The sequence below is a fragment of the Petaurus breviceps genome, unplaced genomic scaffold (genome assembly GCF_028583685.1).
Source record: "Petaurus breviceps papuanus isolate PSGF00001 unplaced genomic scaffold, PetGlider_PUasm1.0 90808, whole genome shotgun sequence".
In the NCBI taxonomy this organism is placed as follows: domain Eukaryota; kingdom Metazoa; phylum Chordata; class Mammalia; order Diprotodontia; family Petauridae; genus Petaurus; species Petaurus breviceps.
In genome coordinates, this window is record NW_027187349.1 from 1,425,691 (window position 1) to 1,449,914 (window position 24,224).

Consider the following 24,224-nt stretch of genomic DNA (forward strand, 5'->3'; position numbering starts at 1 on the left):
CTTTCCCTTTTTCTTTTGTCACTTTGGGGAACATTTATTAATAACATTGTTGGATCATAGCATACGCATGATTTAGTGAATTTTGGGGCAGAGTTCCAAATTGCTTTGCAGAATCACAATACTAAGTCACAGCTCTACAAGTAGTGTATTAGTGTGCCTGTATTACTACATCCCTTCCATCTCCTGTCATTTTACTTTTTTTCTCAACTTTGCCAATCTGGGTATGAGATACAACAGCAGGGTTGTTTACATTTTATTTTATCTTAGTTATAATTACTAACTTAGTTATTCTCTCATCAGTGAGTTGGAGCATCTTATGTGGTTTTTGATAGCTTGCTTTTCTTTTTTTGAGAACTGCCTGTTCACATTCTTTGACCATTTAATTTGCTGTGTATGCTTCTTGTATATTTGAATATACTCCATGTATGTTAGAGACGAGGTCTTCATCAGAAAAAAATCACTGCAAATACTTTCCCAATTAACTATTTTCCTTTTGATTTAGTTGCACTGACTTTTGTCTGTAAAAAGGCATTTCAATTTTAGGTCACCAAAATTGCCCGTTCTCTTGTTTAGTCAAAAGGTCTTCCCTTAGCCATTATTATAATATTATTATTATTTGCTTTTTTTTTGGAGGGGGAAGGTAGGGCAATTGTGGTTAAGTGACTTGCCCAAGGTCACACAGCTAGTTTTGTGTTAATTGTCTGAGGTCACATTTGAACTCAGGTCCTCCTGACTCCAGGGCCAGTGCTCTATTTACTGCGTCACCTAGCTACCCCTCTTAGCCATTATTTTGAAAACTCTAGTGGCTCCCTATTATCTCAAGAATCAGATATATAATCCTCTGTTTGGCTTTTAAAGCCCTTCAAAACCTGGTCCCTTCTTACCTTTCAGGTCTTCCTATACTTTACTCCCCTCCACATACTCTACTATCCAGCAATGCTGACCTTCTTGTGGTTCCTTGTACATGATATTCCAGATCCCAGATTCTAAGCCTTTTTCAATGACTGCCCAGAATGCCCTGGATATTCTTGCTACTCACCTCTGACTCCCAGCTTCTTTCAAGACTTAGATCAAGTCTCAACTTCTACAAGAGAACTTTTCTGGTTCTCATCTCTACTTACCCATAGTGCATTCCCTCTGAGATTATCTCCCACTTACACCATATATATTTTGTAGGCACATAGTTGTTTGCACATTGTCTCCCACATTAGAATGTGAGTTCTTTGAGGAGTCTTTCTTCATATCCCTAGCACTCAGCACAGTGCCTGGTACATTATATTTGATAAGTGCTTGCTGACTCTTAATGACTTGTGAAGATATTTCCTATTCTATTCAAATTATGATATGACTTTTTATATTTAAGTCCTCTATACATCTGGAAATTATTGTGGCATATAGTATGAAATCTTGGTCTAAACCTTAATTTTTGCCAAATTACTTTCCAGTTTTCTCAAAAATTACTGCCAAACAGTGAGTCCTTATCTCAGAAGTTAAGAGTTTTTGAGTTTACCAAAGACTTTACAAAATATGCTGCTAAATTTGTTTGCTGCTGGATCTTATATGCTCCTAATCAGTCCAACTTACCAATTTTTCTTTTTTTAAAAACCATAATCAAATAGTTTAAATTTTCCTCTTAGCTGTGGATATAGCCCTCCAAACGTTGCCACCATGACTTTAGCTGCCTCTCGCCCTGGAGCACTACCATGTCAGCCACCTTCCCATATTGGTGAGTTCCTTCTGGGGCCTCTACTTAGGGGATAGGTCCAGGACAGTCATGTTTCCTATCTCTACCTGGAAAAAAAAATCTTCTAATCTGTTTCTTAAAATTTTTCCTAATTCATTTTTTAAAATTTCTAGCTTTTTTCTTCTTCTAGGTATTCATTTGGCCAAACAATTTATTTTTCCTGATACTTATGACTTCTATTTGTAGAATTACTCTCTTCTTCAGGGATTTCCTATTGGACAGCTCTTGATCCATAATATTTCTTCATGCTATTGAGGGTCTTCTTCTGTTTGCTTCTATCTCTAGCTGAAGTTTGCAGTTTGGAACTCTATGCCAAGGTCTGTCCCCTCCCATAAACCTAGATAAGTCTGTCAGGCCTTGTTTTGTTTTAACATCAATTTCCTGAGCTCCTGCCACTGGTTTTCACCTCCTCCAGTACATATGGATTCAGAGTGCTGGCAGGCTTCAATGTCATTTTTGAAGTTTTCCCTACAGAGATATTGCTGTGGTCTTTGGATATCCTCTACTAAGGGTTAGGACCATTACTCATAAAATCTCTGTTGCAGTTGTCTGGCTTAATCACCTGCATTTGTTCTGGCTTTCCTGGTGAGAGCTCTGGCTATCTTTTTGTGCCATGCTGAGCTGAATGAATAAGCTTCCTAATTTTTTCCTTTTGATTTCTTCATCATTTTGCAATGTGCTGCTCTTTTGGGAGCATTGCTAGATGGTATTCCAGAGAGGCAGGTTTCTCTGCACCCTTCTATGCTGCTAATTTAAACAGAATTCCAAATAGTTACTTTTTTAAATGAAAAACTTGCTGAATTTAAATGGATGTGATTCTATAGAAGATCTGTTGATTAAAGTTTGGTGCCAGGCAACCAGAGATAACATTTACAGATACAGTTCTGGCACAGTATGATCTTGGCCATGTTATACTATTTCTATGCCTCAGTGCCCCAGTAGACGAAGTATAAACAACACTACTGTAAAAAGGATCTTATATGAAAAATAAATATATTCATGTGCTAATTCTCATGATTATAGATACTATAGAAATTTTTATTTCAAGCTCTTACAAATTTAATATTGTAACAATTAATGGTTGCAATCTCCAACCATTAAATCAATACTAATGATTAATATAATTTAATTATATTACCAATGAAATTGTTTTCATTTATATTAGTAATGTTCTACTTCTGTAAAAGGCTTAATTTTTTTCTTTTTCCTTTTCACAGTACCCTAACTCTTGAAAGACATTACACAACATTTGTTACTAAGAAGGTAAGAGATTGATGTTAATGGTACAAACATAACAATTGTTAGGATGTACAGTTACTGATGAAAAATATTTACAGCGTCCTTTACTATTTCATGTCAATAAAAATTTTTGTCTAACAAGTGCAAGACAATGGGGATACAATTTCCTGCCTCCAAGGAACTTGCATTCTATTTGGAGGAAGGGAAATACACATGTACAGATAAGTAAACATAAACTCTATACTACATATTTCATTTCAACTCTATATATATATTTCAAGGAGAGAGCAATAATAAATGGGTGGGCTGGGGGATATCAGGAAAGGCTTCTTGTAAAAAGTGGTACCTGAGCTGTACTTTGAAGGAAGCTAGGGATTTTGTATAGCAGAGGTGGGAAGCAAATACATTATAAGCGTGTGGAAGCACCTTTGGAAAAGCATGAAAAAAAAAATATCATACACAAGGAATAGCCAGCAAGCCTGCTTGACTGACGTATAGAATGTACAAAAGGGAATGACAAAAAGCAAAGGCAAGAATCAGACCATTATGGGCCTTAAAAATGTCAGCCCGAGGATTTTATTGTTTTCTCCAAAGCTAATGTGGAACTGAAAGTTTGGTTTGGTTTTGTAGTGGAACATGATACAGTCAGACTTATACTTAGATAATATTAGACAACTATTTGGAGACTGGATTATAAGGGAAAGGGACTAGAAGCAGGGAGACAAATTAAGAAGCAATTACAATGATGAGGAACTAAAACAAGTTGTGCAATTGGAAAGAAGAGGATGGATGTGAGATATTATGGAGGTAAAACTGCCAAGGGATTAGGTGAAAAAGGGGAGGGAAAAAAGGAAGAGTCAAGGATAACTAAACTCACAAATCAAAGTTTGCAATAGCAAAATAGGTAAGTGTGGAGGAGAAAGTTCAGGTTTGGGAGAAAATAAAAGTTCTTTTCTGGACATATTGGGAAGTTTTCAATGTCTACAGGATAGCAAGAACTAGAGTTCAATAGAGAGATTTGGGCTTAATATATAGATCTGGGAGTCATCTCCATAGATGTGATGATTCAATCCATGGATATTGATGAGATCACCAAGGAAGAGAAAGTGAAGAGAAAAGGGGATTCAGGACAAATACAACATTCTTTTGATTATACCACAACTTTGCTAGGTATCATACAATGACCTCTGAAGAACTAGACTGTTTTCCTTACCTTGGGCCAACACTGTGTATAACATTCTTCATCTGAGGCCTTTCCAATTTCGAGCTTATCACAGTCCTGCTGACGCCAAGTTTTGAAGGCTGCTCCCATAAGGCCATGAATAAAAAGGACATCTGCTTTAATGGGCTGACTAATAAGAGAAAAAGTTTAAAAAGAAGCAGAATATGCATATTATTGCACCAATGAAAATCTCTGAAGTCCTTTCTTTTCCTGTTTCTATAATTTTATTTGTACCTGATTAGTACATAGCTCATGGGTATATATATATATATATATATATATATATATATATATATATATATATATATATATATATATTCAGTAAAGGTTATGTTTTCTGACCTAGGATACACAACACACACAAAAAAGTAAGTGATGGTTAGGAAACAAATCTAGCCCTTCAGGTCAGCTAAATCAAACATTGCAAAGAATGAGGGGACAACTAAAACAACTAGATTATCCTCATATCCTATCCCATGAGTTATATATTTCAGAGAACCAATAACAGACTATGAAAAAATAATAAAAGAACATATTGTTATTCCATAGTCTCTATACGTAAAGGGGAGGAGATAAAACCTTGCAAATCAACATTTATATAGGGTAAAAACCGATCTATATCAGAAATAAAGGAAGATTTAAAGCAAATTTATTCCTGAGGGAAGGCAAACTAAGGAAGAATTATGGCTGGTCTAACAAGTCTAACAAGTGCAAGACAATGGGGATACAATTTCCTGCCTCCAAGGAACTTGCATTCTATTTGGAGGAAGGGAAATACACATGTACAGATAAGTAAACATAAACTCTATACTACATATAGTATATATATACTACATATAGTATTTTAGTGGCAAAGTTTATACATATGAAACATTTTTAAATCACTTTTGTTTACAAAGTGAAATTAAAATGATAGTGAAGATTTCATATTGAAAAGCAGTCTCCATTGCTCCCTGGGTACACATACATATTTACAAACCACTGATTAAAAAACAAAGCAAAAGGGAGGCCAGGTGGCGCAGCGAGAGTGCCGGCCCCGGCATCAGGAGACCTGGGAATCGGTTCCAGCCTCAGATACTTGGCACCCACACAAAATAACTGGCCGTGTAACCTTGAGCAAGTTACTTAACCTCAATTGCTTTAAAAAAAAAAAAGGCAAAACAAAACCTGCCCCAAATTTAACCAATTTGTAAGATCTCAATGGTCCTTTTGATACTCATTGCCATAGCAATGATACATCTGACGGTGGTGATCATAAATAACTTAAAAAAACAAGTTCAAGTAATGCTTTCAAATTTCAGAAAAACTCTTGTCACTGTAGAATTTCTTTTACATTATTACAATTTTTTCCATATCCCAGTCTCCTGGGTCCATTCTTAATAGATGAATATGTAGCAATCTAATGGTTAGATTTCTGTCAACCTCAATAATTTCAAATAGTAATGAAGGCAGAAAACAGTACCTTGAAGCAATAAGAAAAAAGCTGTCAAAGCACATTTTCTTTAGTTTGTAGGAGTACAACTATCAGAGTATAGCTTAATATTCTTTATAAAATTAACATTACTTAGTAAGTTCTGACTATCTGTCCTTTGCTGGAAATTTTCTGTACTTCTTAGGTTATAACAGAAAATAAATCAGAAGTAGTCAAGGAGTAAAGAGGTTGCCATATACTCTGAAACCAGCAACAGTGAAGGAAAATACAGGGGAAACATCAATAAATAAAAATATGGACAACAAGGATTCACTTAGCATAGAGGCAAACTACCCCACATGTGCCTTGATCATTTGGAAGGCATCACTGTATTTCAAAGTAGAATGGTAACTGATGTTCATGATGATGACACCTAATTACCAGAAAAAATTAAAATTATATCTTATCTACTCTTGTTCACCAAGTCAAAGATTTGCTCTTTATCAGTTGTTTCTGACTCTTTCTGATCCCATTTGGGTTTTCTTGGCAAAAATACTGGAATGGTTTGCCATTTCCTTCTCCAGCTCATTTGACAAATGAGGAAACTGAGGCAAGCAGGGTCACACAGTCAATAAGTGACTGAGGCCACATGTGAACTCATGTCTTCCTAACTCCAGGTCTAGCATTCTTTCCACTGTGCCACCTAGTTGTTCTATTAAGGATTTATGTAATATATTTTAGAATAAAAATTTTTCCATCAAAAATGGTTAGAAGGAAAACATTTCAGGAATGGGAGAGGGAACTTCAGCTATCTATAAAACTGCCTCAACAAATCATCTCATTCTCCAATGAAGTCAGATAAAGGATCATTTTAGTTAAATGATGGCTTTCAATCACTCTCTTCAAACCATTAAGCCAACCACTGTCTCAGTAGTGAGAATTTTCTTTAATAAAAAAAAAAAGAATTTTCTTTAATAAAATGTTATCTATCAATCAATCAAGTGATAAGTATTTATGTAACCAGAACTATAGGGGAAGCAATGGAATATAATCCCCTGCCCCCAAGGCTAGCATAATCTATATGATGAGAAAGCATGAGATTATAAGAGAAAATTGGAAAAATTAAGTACAAAACTATAAGGAATTGACAACAGAAAATCTAAGAATGGAGACTGATATGAGCTGAAGTACACAGATATGAATTCATGGGTATTTGAATTGACCTCAATTTGGAAGAATAAGTAGAATGACATATATGCAAAAAGGAAGAGAAAAGAACAATGGAAACAAAACAAGCAAAGGCCACAGGGGGAATGAATGTAGAATGTATGCATCATGGTAAAAAAACAGACATGACTGCAGTGAACTGCACATTGAGGAGAAATGAGAAACATGGTTAGAACTGCAAGATGGGGTAAGATTATGGAAGGTCTAGAAAAAGGCAGAGTACAGCCCTCACACAGTAGGAAATAGTGAGCCTGCTGAAGGTTCTTGAGTAGGGAGGCAAAATTAGTATTCTAAGAAATTCCTACTGATTCAGGTTTTTTTTCCCCTATTCTTAATGGTATTTAATTTATGAAAGGAGGATCAAAACTTTCAGTCCTACACATTTTACATGCCCCAAGAAAAATGAAGTCATTCTATTCCATTCTGCTTTCTTACCTAGTGCGATACTGTGGATGTAGCACGTACACTCCATCCTGGTACTTTTCTTGCACAGTTTCCCTGTCCAGGTTAGCCAGGGTTCTGGCAGCGTGTGAAGCCTGAATGACATGGGGGGATTTCGCTGCTTCAGCTAGTATGGAAACCCAACCTAGTATAAAAAAAAAAAACCTCTTCAATTATTATATAACCAAGTTTCATATTGTTGAAAATTAAGCTGGGGAGAGACCTTAAACTGAAGGATAGTGAATTGATGAAGCCAGAATTTATACTAACATACTATTTTTCTAAGATCCGATGAGTCTAGAGACACATATAACAGTTGTTGGTTAATGCTAAATGTTTCTAAACAAGTTGCAAATCTATAAATTATTTTTCACTATTTGAGGCTCTACCTTTGACAAAAAGTTCCTCTTCAAAATCAGCTTATGAATAGCATAAACAGTATAAAATCCAAGAGCCCTTTAAAAAAAACTCTAATTAGAACAGAAAGCAGCATTCTGCAAGTTAATTAATGGCTAAGTGGAGAAGTATTATATTTACTAATTCTAAATAGTATGGCTTTAATTTTATTGAGTGTTCTACTACTTTTTCTAGAAATGGAAAATAGGAGCAGAGAATTAGCCCCTTATTATTTTACAGAGCTCTTTTAAAAGGATCTATCTAATTCATCTCTTACAATAGAAACATACTTAGGATGTTTTTATTTTGCATTGTTTAGAAACACACTTTAAAAATTTGTTTATCCTTTAAAGATCAAGTGTAACCTTAATTTCTGGTCAGTGTTTACTGAGAAATTATAGTACACTTATCATATTATGGCCTTTCCTTTTTCAGTAAATATTCCTATTATGTTGATCATAAAAGTCTTTTTTAAAGGTTTCAAATATGTATTTTTATCTTATGTGGGTGTGAGTGTGGGATCCAGTTTAAAAAGTCAAAAATATATATATGTAATTTAATATCAGAAAATTTTTCCTTCTCCTTTGCTTTATTAAGATTTGTATAGAATAATCTTCATCTGAGGGAAAGTTTTAAACATCAAACTACTCAGTGAAACTGTTACCCTTTACCTATTACCTATTACTGTCTTGGTTCAATCAATATTACTTAGTATTTCTTTTTTTTTTTTTTAAGCAATCAGGGTTAAGTAACTTGCTCAAGGTTACACGGCCAGTTATTTCTGGGTGTGGTGCTGAGTATCTGAGCCCAGATTTGATCCAGGTCGTTCTAACACTGGAGCCGGTGCTCTTACTCACTGTGCTACCTGGCCGCCCCTCAGTATTTCTTAAAAATAGAATGATCAAAGGAATATTACCCCCAAAAGATATATGCAGTTTCAATAGATGCACTGGCCAAGGCTAACTTTTCATTTCTATCGCTGGTTTCACATCCTCTTTCAATCTCTCCTTTTCTGATGGCTCTTTCTTTCCTTCAAAAATGCTCTAGTTTTAATATAAATCCACTCATGATCCTACTACAATATTCAAGTTATTAGCTGTTTTCCTCTCTTTCACTAGCAAAATTTTAGAAAGAGTAGTTTCTAATCTGGCTTCTGTCCACACCTACTAAAACTGCTCAGTCCAAGGTCAATAATCACTTCTTACCAAAAAAGCCTTTTTTCCATCTTCATCCTCGCTCCCACATGACCCCCACCCCCTAAACACACAGACACAGACACACACACACACACACAATTTCTCTTATTTCTCCTGATTTCCATGACAATGTATTCTCCTGGTTCTTCCACTTCTATGGTTACATTTATCACTTCTATGCAGATGACTGTCAAATCTCTATCTCCACTCTAGAACTCTAGTACAGCATTCCATACTATGTGCTGGCTGAATGTCTCTACCTAGATGTCCTATCAACACTTCAAATCCAAAATGCACAAAACTGAACTCAGTATCTTCCCCTCAAAACTACCATTCCTAATTTTTCTATTTCTGATGATTTTCTATTTTACCACCAAGTTAATGAAGCTTAAAAATTTGGTCTTTAATTCTTTCCTCTACAGCTACCCACACTTCTTGGTTGTTCAGTGCTATACATTCTTCTCCTGAAATCTCTCTCCTATCTGAATCCTTCTTTCTGGTCCCACTGTCAGTACCTGAATTTTGACCTTCATTACTTCCTGAACTATTATCATTATCTCCTAACTAGTCTTCCTGCTTCCAGGCTTCCTAATATACTACTCTGACTGCATTATTCCCCTACTCAAAATCCTTCAGTATCATTCCAATGCAGAGACAATACAGTAAAAAAAAACTCTCTACCTGAGCACCCCAGGCCTCCTATAATTGGCTTCCAACCTTACCTTTTCCACTATCTCTCACACCACTCCTTTCAAATATCTATATTCTAGGTCAAGTAAATAGCAATTTTTTCTGTTTTGGCCAGAAACCCTGAGGGTCTTTCTCTGCCAGATTGATTTTTTTTTAACTAGGTAAAAGAGACCATTCTTCACCTCATTTCTTACTTAGCCTTAATCACTAAATGGATGTTGCCTCAGTCAAATCAAACTGAGACTTGTTAAAGACCTTAGCATAAAAAGACCAACGTCTCCCACTGCAAATGGGGCCATCTCCAGTCATCTTGATTTATATCTTGCCACTGGACCCACATGGCTCTGGAGGAGAAAATGAGGCTGGTGATTTTGCACAGCTTTCTCTCACTTAAATCCAAGTCACTTGTAAGTCATGGCATCACCTTCCTGATACTGTGCTCCTCTTCGAGAATGAAGGACAACCACCTTCGTATAGTAGCAGCTGCCCCACTGGGGACCCAACTGGCCAGTTCCAGTTGGGCAATGCAATTCCTTCCTTTCCCTTCCCATTTCTCCCCTCCCCAGCCTTCCCTTTCTTCCTTCTTCTGTCCACACAGGATATCATAACTGTGGGCACTCTGCCCAAAGGAATGCAAATTTTGATCACTGAAACCTATTAAGATATCTTGGGGTTTACCAGCTAATTTTTTTCTTAAGGACTATGCCTTAAACCTAATTCCCTCTGGCTCTCATTGCTTAGCCAACAACAGATCCCAGACCAAGCCTCATTTGGTCATTGGGACTGACTGGCTCTGAGTAAATATAAATAGCAGTTGTTTCTGTTTTGGCCAGAAACCCTAAGAATCTTCACCTCCCAGACTGATTTTTTTTTAACTAGGTAAAAGAGGCCATTCTGTGTATCATTTCTTACCTACCCTTATTCACTAAACAGGTATTGCCTCAGTCAGACTGAGACCTGTTAAAGACTTTGGCTTAAAAAGGCCAAGGTCTCCCACTGCATCTGGGGTCATCTCCAATTGTCCTGATCTATGGCTTGCCACTGGACCCAGATGAGTCTGGAGGAGAAAATGAGGCCAGTTACTTTACACAGACCACCCTCACTTACATTCAATTCACTTGCAAGTCATGGTATCACCTTCCTGAGAACAAAGGACAAACAACAACAATTCTAGGCCAAGTGGACTAAATTAAATTACTTATTCAGCACCACAGCAAACAAACTACCAAAAAATTATTTTATAGAGGTAGAAAAAACATTAACAAAATTCATCTGGAAGAAAAAAAGGTCCAGAATATTAAGGCAATTAATGAAAAGAAATGCAAGGAAAGGTGCTTAGCTATACCAGATCTTAAATTGTATTATAAAACAGCAATCTTCAAAACTACATGGTAGCATCTAAGAAACAGAGTGGTGGATCAATGGAATAAGTTAGGTACACAAGACACAACAGTCAAAGACTACGGTAATCTACTCTTTGATAAATTTATTCAAAGACTCCAGCTTCTGGGATAAGAACTCACTATTTAACAAAAACTTCTGGGAAAACTGGAAAATAGTACAGCAGAAACTAAGCGTGGATCAACATCTTACATTCTATACTGAGATAAAGTCAAAATGTGTACATGATTTAGATATAAAGACTGATATAATTAGCAAACTAGGAGAGCAAGGAATAGTTTACCTGTCAGATCTATGCAGAAGGGAAGACTCTGTGACCAAACAAGAGATAGAGAACATTGCGAAATGCAAAATGGATGAGTCTGATTACATTAAATTGAAAAGTTTTTGTACAAACAAAGCCAAAGCAACCAAGATTAGAAGTGAAGCAGAAAACTGGGAAAAAAATTTTATAGCCATTGTCTCTGCTAAAGTCCTCATTTCTAAAACAGATAGAAAACTAAGTCGAATTTATAAGAATACAAGTCATTCCCCAACTGATAAATGGTCAAAGGATATGAACATGTAGCTTTTCAAAGAAATTAAAGCTAACTATAGCCATATGAAAAAATGCTCTAAATCACTATTGATTAGAGAAATGCCAATCAAAACAACTTTGAGGTAACACATCACACCTATCAGATTGTATCAGATTGGCTTACATGAGAAAACAGGAAAATGATAGATGTTGGAGAAGATGTGGGAAAACTGGAATACCAATGCATTGCTGGAGTTGTAAAGTGATCCAATCACTCTGGAGAGCAATTTGGAACTATGCCCAAAGGGCTATAAAAATGTGAATACCCTTTGACCCAGCAAAACTACTACTCTAGGACTATATCCCAAAGAGATCATAAAAACAGGAAAAGGACTGATATGTACAAAAATATTTATAGCAGCTTTTTGTGGTGTCAAAGAACTGGAAATTGAGGGGATGTCCATAAAGTGGGGAATGACTGAACAAGGTATGGTATACGAATGTAATGGAATACTATTGAGCTATAAGAAATATGAGCCTGAGGACTTCAGAAAAACCTGGAAAGACTTATATGAACTGACATTGAGTGAAATGAGCAGAAGTAGGAGAACACTGTACACAGTAATAGCCACATTGTGTCTTTGATAGACTTAGCTCTTCTCAGGAATGCAAGGATTTAAGACAACTCCAAAAGAGCTGATGGAAAATGCTATCCACATCCAGAGAAAGAACTTTGGAGTCTGAATGCAGTTGGAAGCATGCTATTTGCCCTCCTCTTTTTTGTTTTGTTTTGTTTCTTCTTTCTCGTGATTCCTCCCATTAGTACTAATTTTTCTTTACATTACGACTAATGTGAAAATACATTTAATATGAAAATATAAGTAGAACATATATCAAATTGTCTTGGGGAGGGTGCAGGAGAGGGAGAGGGAGAAAATGTAAAACTCAAAATCTTGTGGAAATGAATATGGAAAACTAAAAATAAATTATTTAAAAACCCTAAAAAAATATAAAAAAGAGAAAATTTCCATTGTCGAGAACCAACAAATAATTAAAAATTAGTTCTATAAAAAAATGAAGAATTGGAAACTGGGTGTGGGGGGGAGATGCTCATCAACTGGGGAATGGCTGAACAGGTTGTGGTATACAATTGTGATGGAATGCTTTTGTACTGTCAGAAAAGTTGAAAAAGATGGTTTCAAACAAACCTGAATTGATGAAAAATGAAGTGAACAGAATGTTGTACACAGTAACAGTAATATTGTGACAATAATCAACTGTGAAAGACTAAGCTACTTTTAATCATTAAAATTATCCAAGACAATTCCAAATTTCATCCATGTTGGAAAATGCTATATATATATCCAGTTTGAGAACTGGTGAACTCTGAGTGCAGACTGAAGCATACTTTATTACCTTACTTTTTCTTCCTTTTTTCTTAGCAACATGGCTAACATGGAAATATGTTTTGCATGACTTCACATGCATAATCAATATCATTTGCCTGTCTTCTTAATGGGTAGGAAGGGGCTGGAGACAGGGAGAGAATTTGGAACTTGAAATTTTAAAAAATGAACGTTAAAATACAGTCTATTTTTTAAAAAAATGTGCTACACTGGGTCCAAATGAAAGAAGAAGCTACTATAAATGATGAGGTACTCCACATGCATCTGTTTGTGGTTAATACTGTGCTGACTGAATCAAGCCCCAGAATACATAGTGACTCATTCTTCAGTGAGATCCATGACCACTCAGAAGAGCTCAATCTAACAATCCACATAAGGAAAATCAAATAGATGAAGAAAGCGTATTATGTAGACTATGACATTCAAATGGATAAGTCTCTTGAGTCGGTTCATCAGTATGTACGTCTCAGATAAGGAAGACAGGTGGACAATAAGTTGGGCCTATAATTGAATAGGATTGCATTTGGAAAACTGAAAGGTAGTCTGAACAATCTCAAGCTGCTCTCAAGACACACACAAATCATCTTTTTAACATCAATATTTTCTCAGTGCTGCTACAAAGCTACATATGATAGAACACCAAAATTTCTAAAGAAACAAAATGGCAATAAAGGGCAATAAAAAGGTTCCTTCTCAGCATAAATACTTGTTTATATTGCATCCTTCACCCTCATTTCACCACCCTTCTTACTGCAGAACAACTGAAGGGAGTAGTCTAGGAAAAAGTCATAGCAACTATTGTTTTGACCTATTAACCCTATATTTCATACATGTGGCTGGTATGGAAAACAGCTACACTAATGAAGATAGTAATTCATACAAGTATTATCCCAAACTAGGTTAGTAAGAGAGTAATGGACTTGGCCACAATCACAGAGCCATTATGAATCTTAAAGGCAAGTATTTCTGAATTCCAGCTCACCTCTCTATCTACTCTGTCACATAGTCTCTTAGGCATATGTAAGCTGTTGTATTCCCACTGATGACTTGGAGTCAGGAGGAGCTCTGTTCAAATGCGACCTCATACACTTGACACTTACTAGCTGTGTGACCTTGGGCAAGTCACTTAACCCCAATTGCCCTGCCTTTCCTCCTCCAAAAAAACAAAACAAAAAAATAAAAAGCAGAATAAATGAGATCATCCAGTAAATATATGCTCAGAAAAGCAGCCTGCCATTTTGGTAAGAATAAGGAAAAATGCAGGAATGTTACATATGAGTATTAAAGAACTTAAAAAAAAACCTAGAGAAAATCCACTAGTGTTCTGGGTTGAACTCTCTATGGAGGATGTATATAGAAGCATATTAAAAAAAATCTCTTTTTCAGTAAAAGTGAAAATATTAAGATATAATAAATTCTCTTTCCTAAAAAAAAACTTTATAAACTTCTACCTTTCAGGAGGTAGTAAGAACAAAAGGTTAGGTCTCTCTTAAGAAAATGGTTTAAAAATGATAACCAAACAACTCTAGTCTAGGCTACTGACCTATCTAAGAGCTATTTCATCTTAGTGTATCCTGTGAGAAGTTATTATTATTATTTCTCTCTTGTATTTAATAACTAATTATTATATTAGGACCAACTTCAGCTTTTTCCCCTTTTCTACTTCCTCATTCAGAAATCAATCAGTGTGGGAAATCTTTCTAAAAGACATGTCCAGTCAGGATGGCTGAGTGCTAATCAAAGATAGTAAAAGAAATTCTAAGCTTGGGCTCATGAGTGCATTCCTGCTCATTGTGCTTACTCAGACAAATCTGGGAAAATGTGGATCCTCATTTTTGTAAGAGAGGTGACAGAGAAATGGATAAGTCTCTTTGACCAAGATTTAGATGATCCAAGTCACATACCCCAAGACCCTCATGATAATACAGTCCACTTTCTCACTATAATATTCGTTTTCTCATTGTTAACCAATCAGAGTTGATTGCTTACTCTTCCAAGTAGGAACATCTGTGAGTCCACTTCCATTAAGGGTCTTTGGTCTAAGAGAGATAGCCAAACCATCATCCTTTTATTAATAAATGTGCTGGCTTTATTAATGAAATGATTAAATTACCCAGAAATTATGTCTCTCAGAACTTTTTTAATGGTCACAATCTCTAGAAGAGGTTGATCCACCCTCCTCCAAAGAGAAAAGATCTAGCTATTGATCAAAGGAAGGAGGTCCTTCTGAATACTCCAGGAGCACAATGGAAAGAAGTGGTCTAGGAAATAAATTCCCAGTAATTCTTGTTTTGGTATTAACCACAAAATGCATTTTAATATATTATCATCTCTTCCTCATTCAGGATTCCTATAAATGTAGCCTAAGTTCATCTTTGGGGGGTGATGGTGAGGATATTAATAATAATAATAATTAGCTAACATTTACATAGAGCTTGAAGGTTTGTAAAGTACTTCACAGATATTATCTCATCTTATCCTAATGATAACCCTAGGAAGTAGGAGCTATTATTATTATTGTTGTTATTTTATAGATGAGAAAACTGAAGGAGATCAAGGTTAAGTCACTTTCCCAGTTGAGAAACATGTCATAGGGCATGGGAGAACCATGCTAGTTTGGACATCTCTCTAAGCCATAAATGGCTTAAATATTAGCTTGAATTTAGTAAATTACATAAAATTATTTCTGGAAGATTTATGTCCTAAAGTGCAGAGGAGAGTGTTAATATTTTTTTCTTTGATTTTAGGAAGGACATGGATAAGATGAGAAAAAGTAAATGGGTAGAATCTTCACTAATGGAGGTGGTAAACTGTTAAGACCATGAATCCAAATGAATTAATAAAGTATAATTTAATTGACTTGTCTTCAACTTCACTATTTATTTAAAAGGGGTGATTATCAAAGCTGAGATTTCTCTATCATTTCAACAAGAGCTGGAGCTAGACTAATTATTAGTGAAATTTACTTTTTTTTTTTTACTGCTGTTTTATGGTCTTAAACCTTTATATTTCCAGCCTTCCAATTTAAATAATTTATTCTTTTCCCTTTCATTGCTATTTATCTTGCAAATGACTTAAAAGTGGATAGAAAATAAGGGAGAAACAAACATAGAAAAAGTATCTTTGGTTTAAATGGGGTCTATTTTTAGCCTGACTAAGCCTCCTACTTAGGCAAATTGTCCTACATTATTTTTTTAACTTTATACAGAAAAGGACAATAAAATTGTCAAAAAAAATTATACTCGTTTCCTGATTATCTACCCATTAACTACCTTCATTAAAGATGATAGTAATTTATCTCAAGCTGTTCCCTTTTCCCTAACATCCCACCTTTCACATCCAGCTGAATTAGTCATAAATGCATTTCCCATAGTCACAAACTAACTGCACTAAGATCTGGGACCTTGATTCCAATCCAGGTGGGAAGTATAGCAGCTGCAGAAGACTAAAACCCTCTTTAAAAAAAAAAGCAAAAAACAGATCATCTCCAAATGGCAACATCCATCTGAGTTGAAAAGCTATGAGTACTTATCTAGGAGACAAATGGTCCCTTCACTGAATTTGTATCCAGGCCAAACCCACTAACTGTGGCTATCCCACAGGGCTCTGTCCTGGACCCTCTTCTCTTAAGCCTCTGTACTATTTCACTTAGTGATCCTATCAGTTTTAATTTAATAGAGATTTAATTATTATCTCTACACTGACGACTTTCAAATCTACTCACCCTTCCTAACCCCTCTGATTACCTCTTGTGGTCTCAAATTTCCAGCTGCCTTTTAGACATCTTGAACTAGATGTCCCACAGACATCTTAACTCAATATGTCTGAAAATGAATTCATTATCTTTCCCCCTAAACTCACCCTACTTCCAAACTTCCCTATTACTATCTAGATACCACTGTCTTCCTATACCCCAGGCCTGAAACCTGAGTGTCATCCTAGATGCCTCACTATTTCTTGCCCCACCTCCCCCCATATCCAATCTGTTGTCAAGACCTGCTCATTTCATGCATTGCAACGTCTCTTACATAGACCTCTTCTCTTTGCTGATACTGCCACTACCTTGGTAGGCCCTTATTTCCACATACCTAGACTACTAGTTGGTCAGACTACCACAAGTCTCTCCCCACTCCAGTCCATCCTCTATTCAGCTGCCAAAGTTATCTTCCTAAAACACAGTGTCCCCTTTTCAATCTTCTAACACCTTACATCCTCCATATACTCTTCAATCTAGTGAGACTGGCTTCCTTGCTATTCCCCAAATAAGATACTCCATCTCTTGGTTCTGGGCATTTTCTCTGCTGTCCCTCATACCTGGAATGCTTTCCTTCCTGATCCTTGCCTCCTAGATTCCTTTAGGTCCCAGCTAAAACTCTATCTTTTATAGCAGGCCTTTCCTAGTCCCTCTTAATTCTAGTGCCTTTTTCTTCTGTTGCCTGTTTCCTACTTATTCTGTATTTAGCTTGTTTGTACATATTTCTTTATATGTTGTCTCCCCCATTAGACTGTGAGCTCCCCAAGGAGAGAGACTATCTTTGACTTTTCTTCTTATTTCCAGTGGCTGGCACAAATGTGGCACTCAAAAATACTCAGGAATTGTGGAAATATGTTTGCTATGATAGTACATGTATAGCCTATATCAGACTGCACACCATCTTGGGGAGGGGAAGAAAATTTAGAACTCAAAATCTTATAAAAGTAAATGTTGAAAACTAAAATAAATAAATAAAAGATAAACAAACAAAAAAATACTCATTAATTCACTCTGTATAGATAATAGGTACAATGGCCTCAACAAAGTGTGGCAGATGATTGTTAGTTTTAAATTTCTTATCTGTGCTCTCCTTACTGTTACAGATAATCACCTTATTGCTATGGATAGTGTAGAGTTAACTATATTATCTACTAGCCTATATCTACTATCTAATAATATTATATACTAGATAATAATATTATATACTAGAATTACCCAAAATGTATCATCCCTATCCAGGAAAGTAAAATGTACAAAACAAATAAAAAATAAAGAAATTTAAAATCACAGTGTCTAAGCTCACAGGAAATTTAAGAAGGGGTAATCAACAGAAAAGACAGTGAAATATTAAAGTTTTTATTTTGTTAAATAAGTAAGAAAAAAAATGAAAGTTTACCTTCCAATATCCCAAATGCTTAGCAACACCAATACTACCAATTCTGAAAATTACATATAAACTTCTAAGGAAGAACAGATAAAGTAGCCACTACATCAGAAATGTAAAGAAAAGGGACACAGTTCAAAATGTATAGCATTCAGGAGCTAGATGAGCTTTTGCTAAGGCTGGAGTCTATAGACTTGGGGTCAACTATAGAAGCCAACTCACAACATAATTTGAAACAGGAAGTCAGTGACCCAGTTAGTCAAAACATAGCACCTCTGGCAATCATATTTTAAGGATTTGTGATTTCACTTATGTTTGTGCTGAAACAATCATCATCCTTCCTTGCTTTAGTAGATGGTTTGACAAACTGCTACACCCAAAATCATAGATTGACAGTCAATCCTCTAGCAGGTCCACTATTTTATTAATTTTGCTGTGTTCAAGTAAGAAATTACACTGGATATTATTAGTGGCCTATTTCAAAATGTGGGGACACTTCGGTTTGGAATGTTTCTATAAGGTTCTCCAACTTTGGCATAGGAATATCTAGTTTTCTGGAGTTTTTCTTACAAAAAGAGGCTCTACAACCTTAGCAAGGATGGTCCTCAGACAACAAACCAAGAGTCTATCAACTAGGTACATGTAGCTCAAAAGAATTCAGGGTCATCTCCATGCCCTCATAAGATATTAGAAGGGACAATTTTAGCAGAAGGCACATAGCAGTAAGTTGATGAAATTAAGAACATAATAGGCCTGAGATAAAATGATACCTCCAAGTCTACTTAAGAAACTCAAATTACCAGTAGCTGTATTATTCTTGTCCTGAGAAGAACATGTCTTAGGCTTCACAGTAAACAATTAATCTGCTACCGTCAATTTTAGTTATCTTTTAAAATCATAAGGCAATAAAAAAAACCTCACCAAACCTAGAGTACTTAAAGACATTAGCTTGTTACCTGAATGGACTATAGCTGAATGAAGATGTTCATGCAACGCCATATTTCCAATTATACGAACTATACTTCTCCTTATTTTGGGGCAGTCCTTGTGAAGTTGGTATATCCTCTGAAGTAGTTGCAGGCCTCCATTTGCTTCAATTTTATCACAATGTGTGGCAATCTAATATAACAAATATATTAAAGTTGGATGCTGTAAAATAAACAAACCTACACAACTTTACATAGCCCTTTTCAATATTTATGTTTCAGTACACATATGAAAACAATCTTAAGACAGGCAACTGGCCAGATGGATCACCAAACTTGGAAAACCATTTATAATCATTCAAAACCACTGGATTTCATTTCATCAGCTCATGACCTGAGCTGAGGAAAAAAAAAATTCAAATCCCACACCTAAGTGGGAAAAAAAAGTGCTTCTCACAGTCAGAATCATTAAGAAAAGAAAATTCCACAAATATGTCATATGCAAACCTTCTATATTCATTATGTTATGAATTTTCTTTAGATAAAACAACTAACTGGGTCGCTGACTTCCAGTTTCAAATTATGCTGTGAGTTGGCTTCTATAGTTGATGCTGAGTCTATAGACTCCAACCTTAGCAAAAGCTCATCTAACTCCTGAAGTTTTTTCTATGGAAGAAGGCAATCTCTGTTTCTACAACTTTGTACCTAACTAGCAGCAGGGTCAAGCAACATCTACATCCACTAACTGGCCCAAAACAATGGCAAAGGAAAAATCAAGAAGGGGAAATCAGATAAAAAGACAGAAAGAGTCAGGGATTACAGTTGAAAATTTACAAGTAAGAATGAAGCAGTGCGCAGTGAATAGAGCACCGGCCCTGGAGTCAGGAGGACCTGAGTTCAAATCCAGCCTCAGACACTTAACACTTACTAGCTGTGTGATGTTGGGCAAGTCACTTAACCCCAATTGCCCTCCAAAATGCAAAAAAAAAAAAGAGAGAGAGAGAGAGAGAAGAAGCAACAAAAGAGAAAGGATCAGAAATAAAGGAAAATGTAAAAGAAAAAGACACATGGGGCACAACAGCACAAAAACATGTTACAGTTCACTGACTCCCTCTCTTGTGATTTAACACCACACCCTGAACTGGCTCCACTACTCACTAATTTTACAGAATGACAACTTCAAGGCATTTCTTTTAATTTTCAAAATCCAAATTTTACTAAGATAGAAGATGAAACTTAGAAACATACACAGGTAAGAAATTCCTGGGAAGAGAGCAACCCCAGGCACTGTTACATCATCAATTCAGGTCCTGTTCTTAAACCACCAAAACCCAATCTAGCTGATCTAAGCTTGCTTTTGCACCACCTCATCTGCTCTACTCTGGGCTGAGCTCCTAACTCCATGACAGGAAGAAAGTGAGACCAGCATGCCAAGAGCTCACTGGATATATTAAACAGACATGATTTTCCAAATGCAATATCAAGGTTTCAAGAAGCAGCTTTATGATTTCCCTAACAAAGCTGAGTCCAGTTGGCAAGTTAAATATGTATCCATCCATTTGATTGCCTGCCAGCCCAAACTGCTTTGAACAGCTCATTAGTGTTCCTGAGTATGTATGAAAAACAATGCTGAGTCCTTAAACTTGAAAAAGTTTAAAAATCATTGCTATAGGATATAATTTATGTAGGAATATGGTCAATTTGAATTTTTACATTTTAAATGAAATTTGAAATGTTAAGTTACCTCAGAATGTTTCACTAAAGCCTGCAAACAAAATATCTCTACTGTTGCTGAAGGAACTTCGCCAAAACTTTCAGCATAAGGAAGTCCATTTCCTCCAAAACACCATAAGCCACCCTACAATCAGAAAAAATGAACAAAGTTTACTGGGGAAAAAATGTTATCCATGGTTTTTATTCAGCAAGTAGACATAACCCATAGAAGTGTTAGACTTCACTTGTAGACTACCAGATACCGTTAAAACAAAGAAGAGATTAATGTGTAAATGAGATGGATCAAGGAAAGTCCTGAGGGATTTGGTGCTTCAAAAGTCTACCTGTCCTGGAAGGAGAGGAACTGGGACCCCTGGGAGCAACTGACACCTGAGGGAGTAGAAGAACATGGAGTTAAGGGAGAAACTTCCAGGCAAATGTAGAAAAATGATCAACAAGAGAGGATATAGATCAGTGGTAGGGAAGGAGCCCCACCATGGGGCAATGTTCTCTTCCACAACTGTAACAGCTGGTATTGTTCTGGAAGTGAGGCACAATGGAAAAGGGGAATCCACGGAATAAATCGTATAAGGCAGTGACATGAAACACCTAGAGAGCAGGGAGAGCCTAGAATGGAAAGCTCGTAAGTTTAGAATACATGAAGAATACTGAGAAAAGAGACACTAGGTAAGTATAGGGATTATGAATCAGAGAACGAGGTTCTAGAGTGAACAGAAAGAGAAGATGGATAATGAAGAGACTGAGAGAAATCCTTTGTGGAAAGGGGTACCAAAACAATTAAATTTAAAAACTAAGGAACAGGACTAGCTAAAGGGGAAGAGAGGAAGACAGAATATCAAATAAAAAGAGGGAATCAGAGGGGAAGGGAAAAAAGTCAGTGGGAACAGGGTCACCTTAAAAAAGATTAAAGTGAAGTACACTGAAGGAACATAGTGTCGTGTTTGCAATCAGAAGAAAGAAATTAAAACTGAAAAGCTTGAAAAACTGTTGAAAAACTGACTGCTCTCTGGGAGGGGAAGAGGAAGGTATACATGGGATACTATGGTGATGTAAGAGACAGAAAACATCAATAAAAACATATTTTAAAAAAATAAAGGATATCATTGTAACATATAACTAGTAACCTAAAACAGATAAGGCTGTATAAATTTACATAGGTATAGCAAATAGTAACAGAAAGGAACAGTAAATGTGTATAAAAAAACTTTAATAATTTGAACAACAGTGTTTTCTAAAGGAATTTTAATCAATGTATTCTTGAGCTTTTAATTAATTTATCAGATCATTTCTAAAATCTACTGATACCCCTAAAAGCTTTCTGATTATTTCTCTGGGCAATATGGCTTCCTTTTCTGAAACAAGATTTTCCTCTAAAGAAACCTGAGTATCAAAGATTCAGGTACTGTAAGCCTAGAATTTGGATGGATCTTACTCATTCAAACCCATAATTCTTATTTTTGTGATACAATTTATAACTGGAAAATTAAACACATATTAGAAAATCTTAAATACACTATTACCATGAGTTAAAACTCTATCAGAATAACAGAATCTCCAAATTGGAAGGAATCCCAAAGGTCATCTATTCTAAACATAGCATACTGTACAATTCAACCACACATGGCCCCACTGTCCAACTCAGTGCCTCTGGCCTAGCTGTCCCCATGCCTGAAAAAATCTCCTTCTTTATCTCAGCCTCTTAGAATTATTTCCTTCCAGACTCAGCTTAAGCACCACCTTCTACAGAAAGCTTTTCCTGATCCCCACAGATACAAGTGCTGTCACTCGCAAAACTACCTTGTGTTCATTTTGTATATATTCTGTATACTTACTGATATACATGTTGTGTCCCCAATTAGAATGTAAACTCCTTGAGTTCAAGGGCTACTTCACTTTTGCCTTTGTATCCACATAGTCTGGCACATGGTAGGTACTTAATATACCTTGCTGGTCAATTACATAGTAATCTCTTCTCAAACATCTTCAACAAGTTCTCTACAGAATATAAGTACTTCCTGAAGTGAGCTTGAGGCCAGAAAAAGTGCTTCTTCACATCTTCTTTTATGAAAGCAGGCAAAGAAAATAGTAATGGTCTAGATGGACACATATTCCAAGTCTGTCTTGCTAACTGTGGATCCTTAGCCAAATCATTTAACATCCTTACTCCAGTTTTCTCATTTATAGAACATCAGTAATAGCCAATGATGAGAATGAAGACAAAAAACAAATAGTGATGACTACCTCAGTCATTCTCTGCCCTCCCACATCCAACCTGCAAGCCAAGTCTTGTTGATTCTGCCTCCTCAGCATCTCTTTGATGTGAACCTTTGTTTCCACTCACATCACAACCACCAGAGTCTAAGCCCTCACTGCCATTCCCTAGGACCTTTGCAATAGTCTCTTAGCTCTCTTCCCTACAACCAGTTCAACTTTTTCTCCAATCCTTTCTCCACCCAAGTGCTGATACTCTTAAAACAAAGGTCTGACTATGTCACTGCTCAGTTTAAGAATCTTCAGTAGTTCCCCACTGCCTTTTGGCTAAAACACACACTCTTGTATTTGATGTTTAAAGCTTTTCACAATCTGGTTTCAGTCTTTCTTTAAAATAAAAAAAAACCTTTAAAAATATGGTTGGTCATAGAAAGGCAATGTTTAGTCACAGAGTAGCAGAAAAGTAAGGAACATAAGATTTGTTTTTTTTCTAGCTTTTCTTTCTAAAGGATTACACATTATTCTCACTCCCACACTCTATGTTCCAGTCATTCTGGCATGCCTCCTGTTCTCTGCAAACGACACTGTATCTCCCAGTTCCATGATTAGCACTCTCACGTCTCCTTCTGGGAACTCTTAGTGCCCTTCACAGTTTAACTCAAGGACCACCTCCTTCGGAAGGTCTCTTCTTATCCCACCTAGCTGTTAGTCCCTCATCAGTGTATTATTTATTTTACACCTATCCTATATTCACTTATCTATGTACCTATTGTATCTCCAAGGAAAATGCAAACTCCATGAGGGTAGGGAATATTTCCCTTTTGTCTTTCTATTACCAAGTGCCTAGCAAGGTGCCCAGAACACAACAGTCACTTAAGAAATGATTACTGATTAACTGCTTGACAATACTGCTTCACATGGTTATTTTTAAAAATCTTGGTTTTTTTTCCCACAAGTCTAGAGAGTGTCTTCTCCATCAATAAAGGTCCAATCTCTTCATATTTAGTAGATAATCTTCATGAGTTGCTGTGCCCAAAAGAATTAATCACCTGGAAGCCAACTTTTTGGTGAATAACTGCGCTAATCTTAGGTAGCCTGGGCCCCAAAATGGATACACAGTCTGTTTCCACATATGTATTTGACACCTTCCTAGTTTGGTAGAAACTGTCAGAATATCTGGGTAAATGCAGTATAACTCATTCATTTTAGCAGGTTTTCCTCTGCAAAATACACAAAACTTGTCTGAAAATTGGGTGCCAAGAAATAAAACTTGATATTTTTGTCTCAAATTACCCTCAATTTATTAAATATTGATGATGTTGATG

General features: G+C 36.1%; 2 protein-coding genes across 9 annotated transcripts in view; one reads left to right on the top strand and one right to left on the bottom strand.

Annotated features, from left to right (window-relative positions):
- The window catches only part of GTF2H5 (general transcription factor IIH subunit 5), a 229,815-nt gene that overhangs the window by 161,785 nt on the left and 43,806 nt on the right, over positions 1-24,224 (top strand). The gene's annotated exons all lie outside the window — the stretch shown is intronic.
- The window catches only part of SERAC1 (serine active site containing 1), a 75,170-nt gene that overhangs the window by 14,041 nt on the left and 36,905 nt on the right, over positions 1-24,224 (bottom strand). For all 7 annotated transcript variants that reach the window (XR_011164889.1, XM_069070321.1, XM_069070318.1 and 4 more), the window contains 4 exons: positions 20,699-20,812; positions 18,985-19,147; positions 7,279-7,429; positions 4,197-4,335 (listed from right to left, as the gene is read on the bottom strand). Coding sequence is in view for 6 of the 7 variants with exons in the window: in XM_069070321.1 (XP_068926422.1) it covers positions 4,197-4,335; positions 7,279-7,429; positions 18,985-19,147; positions 20,699-20,812 (567 nt within the window). In the remaining variant the exon portion in view is untranslated. The remainder of the gene's footprint in view (positions 1-4,196; positions 4,336-7,278; positions 7,430-18,984; positions 19,148-20,698; positions 20,813-24,224) is intronic.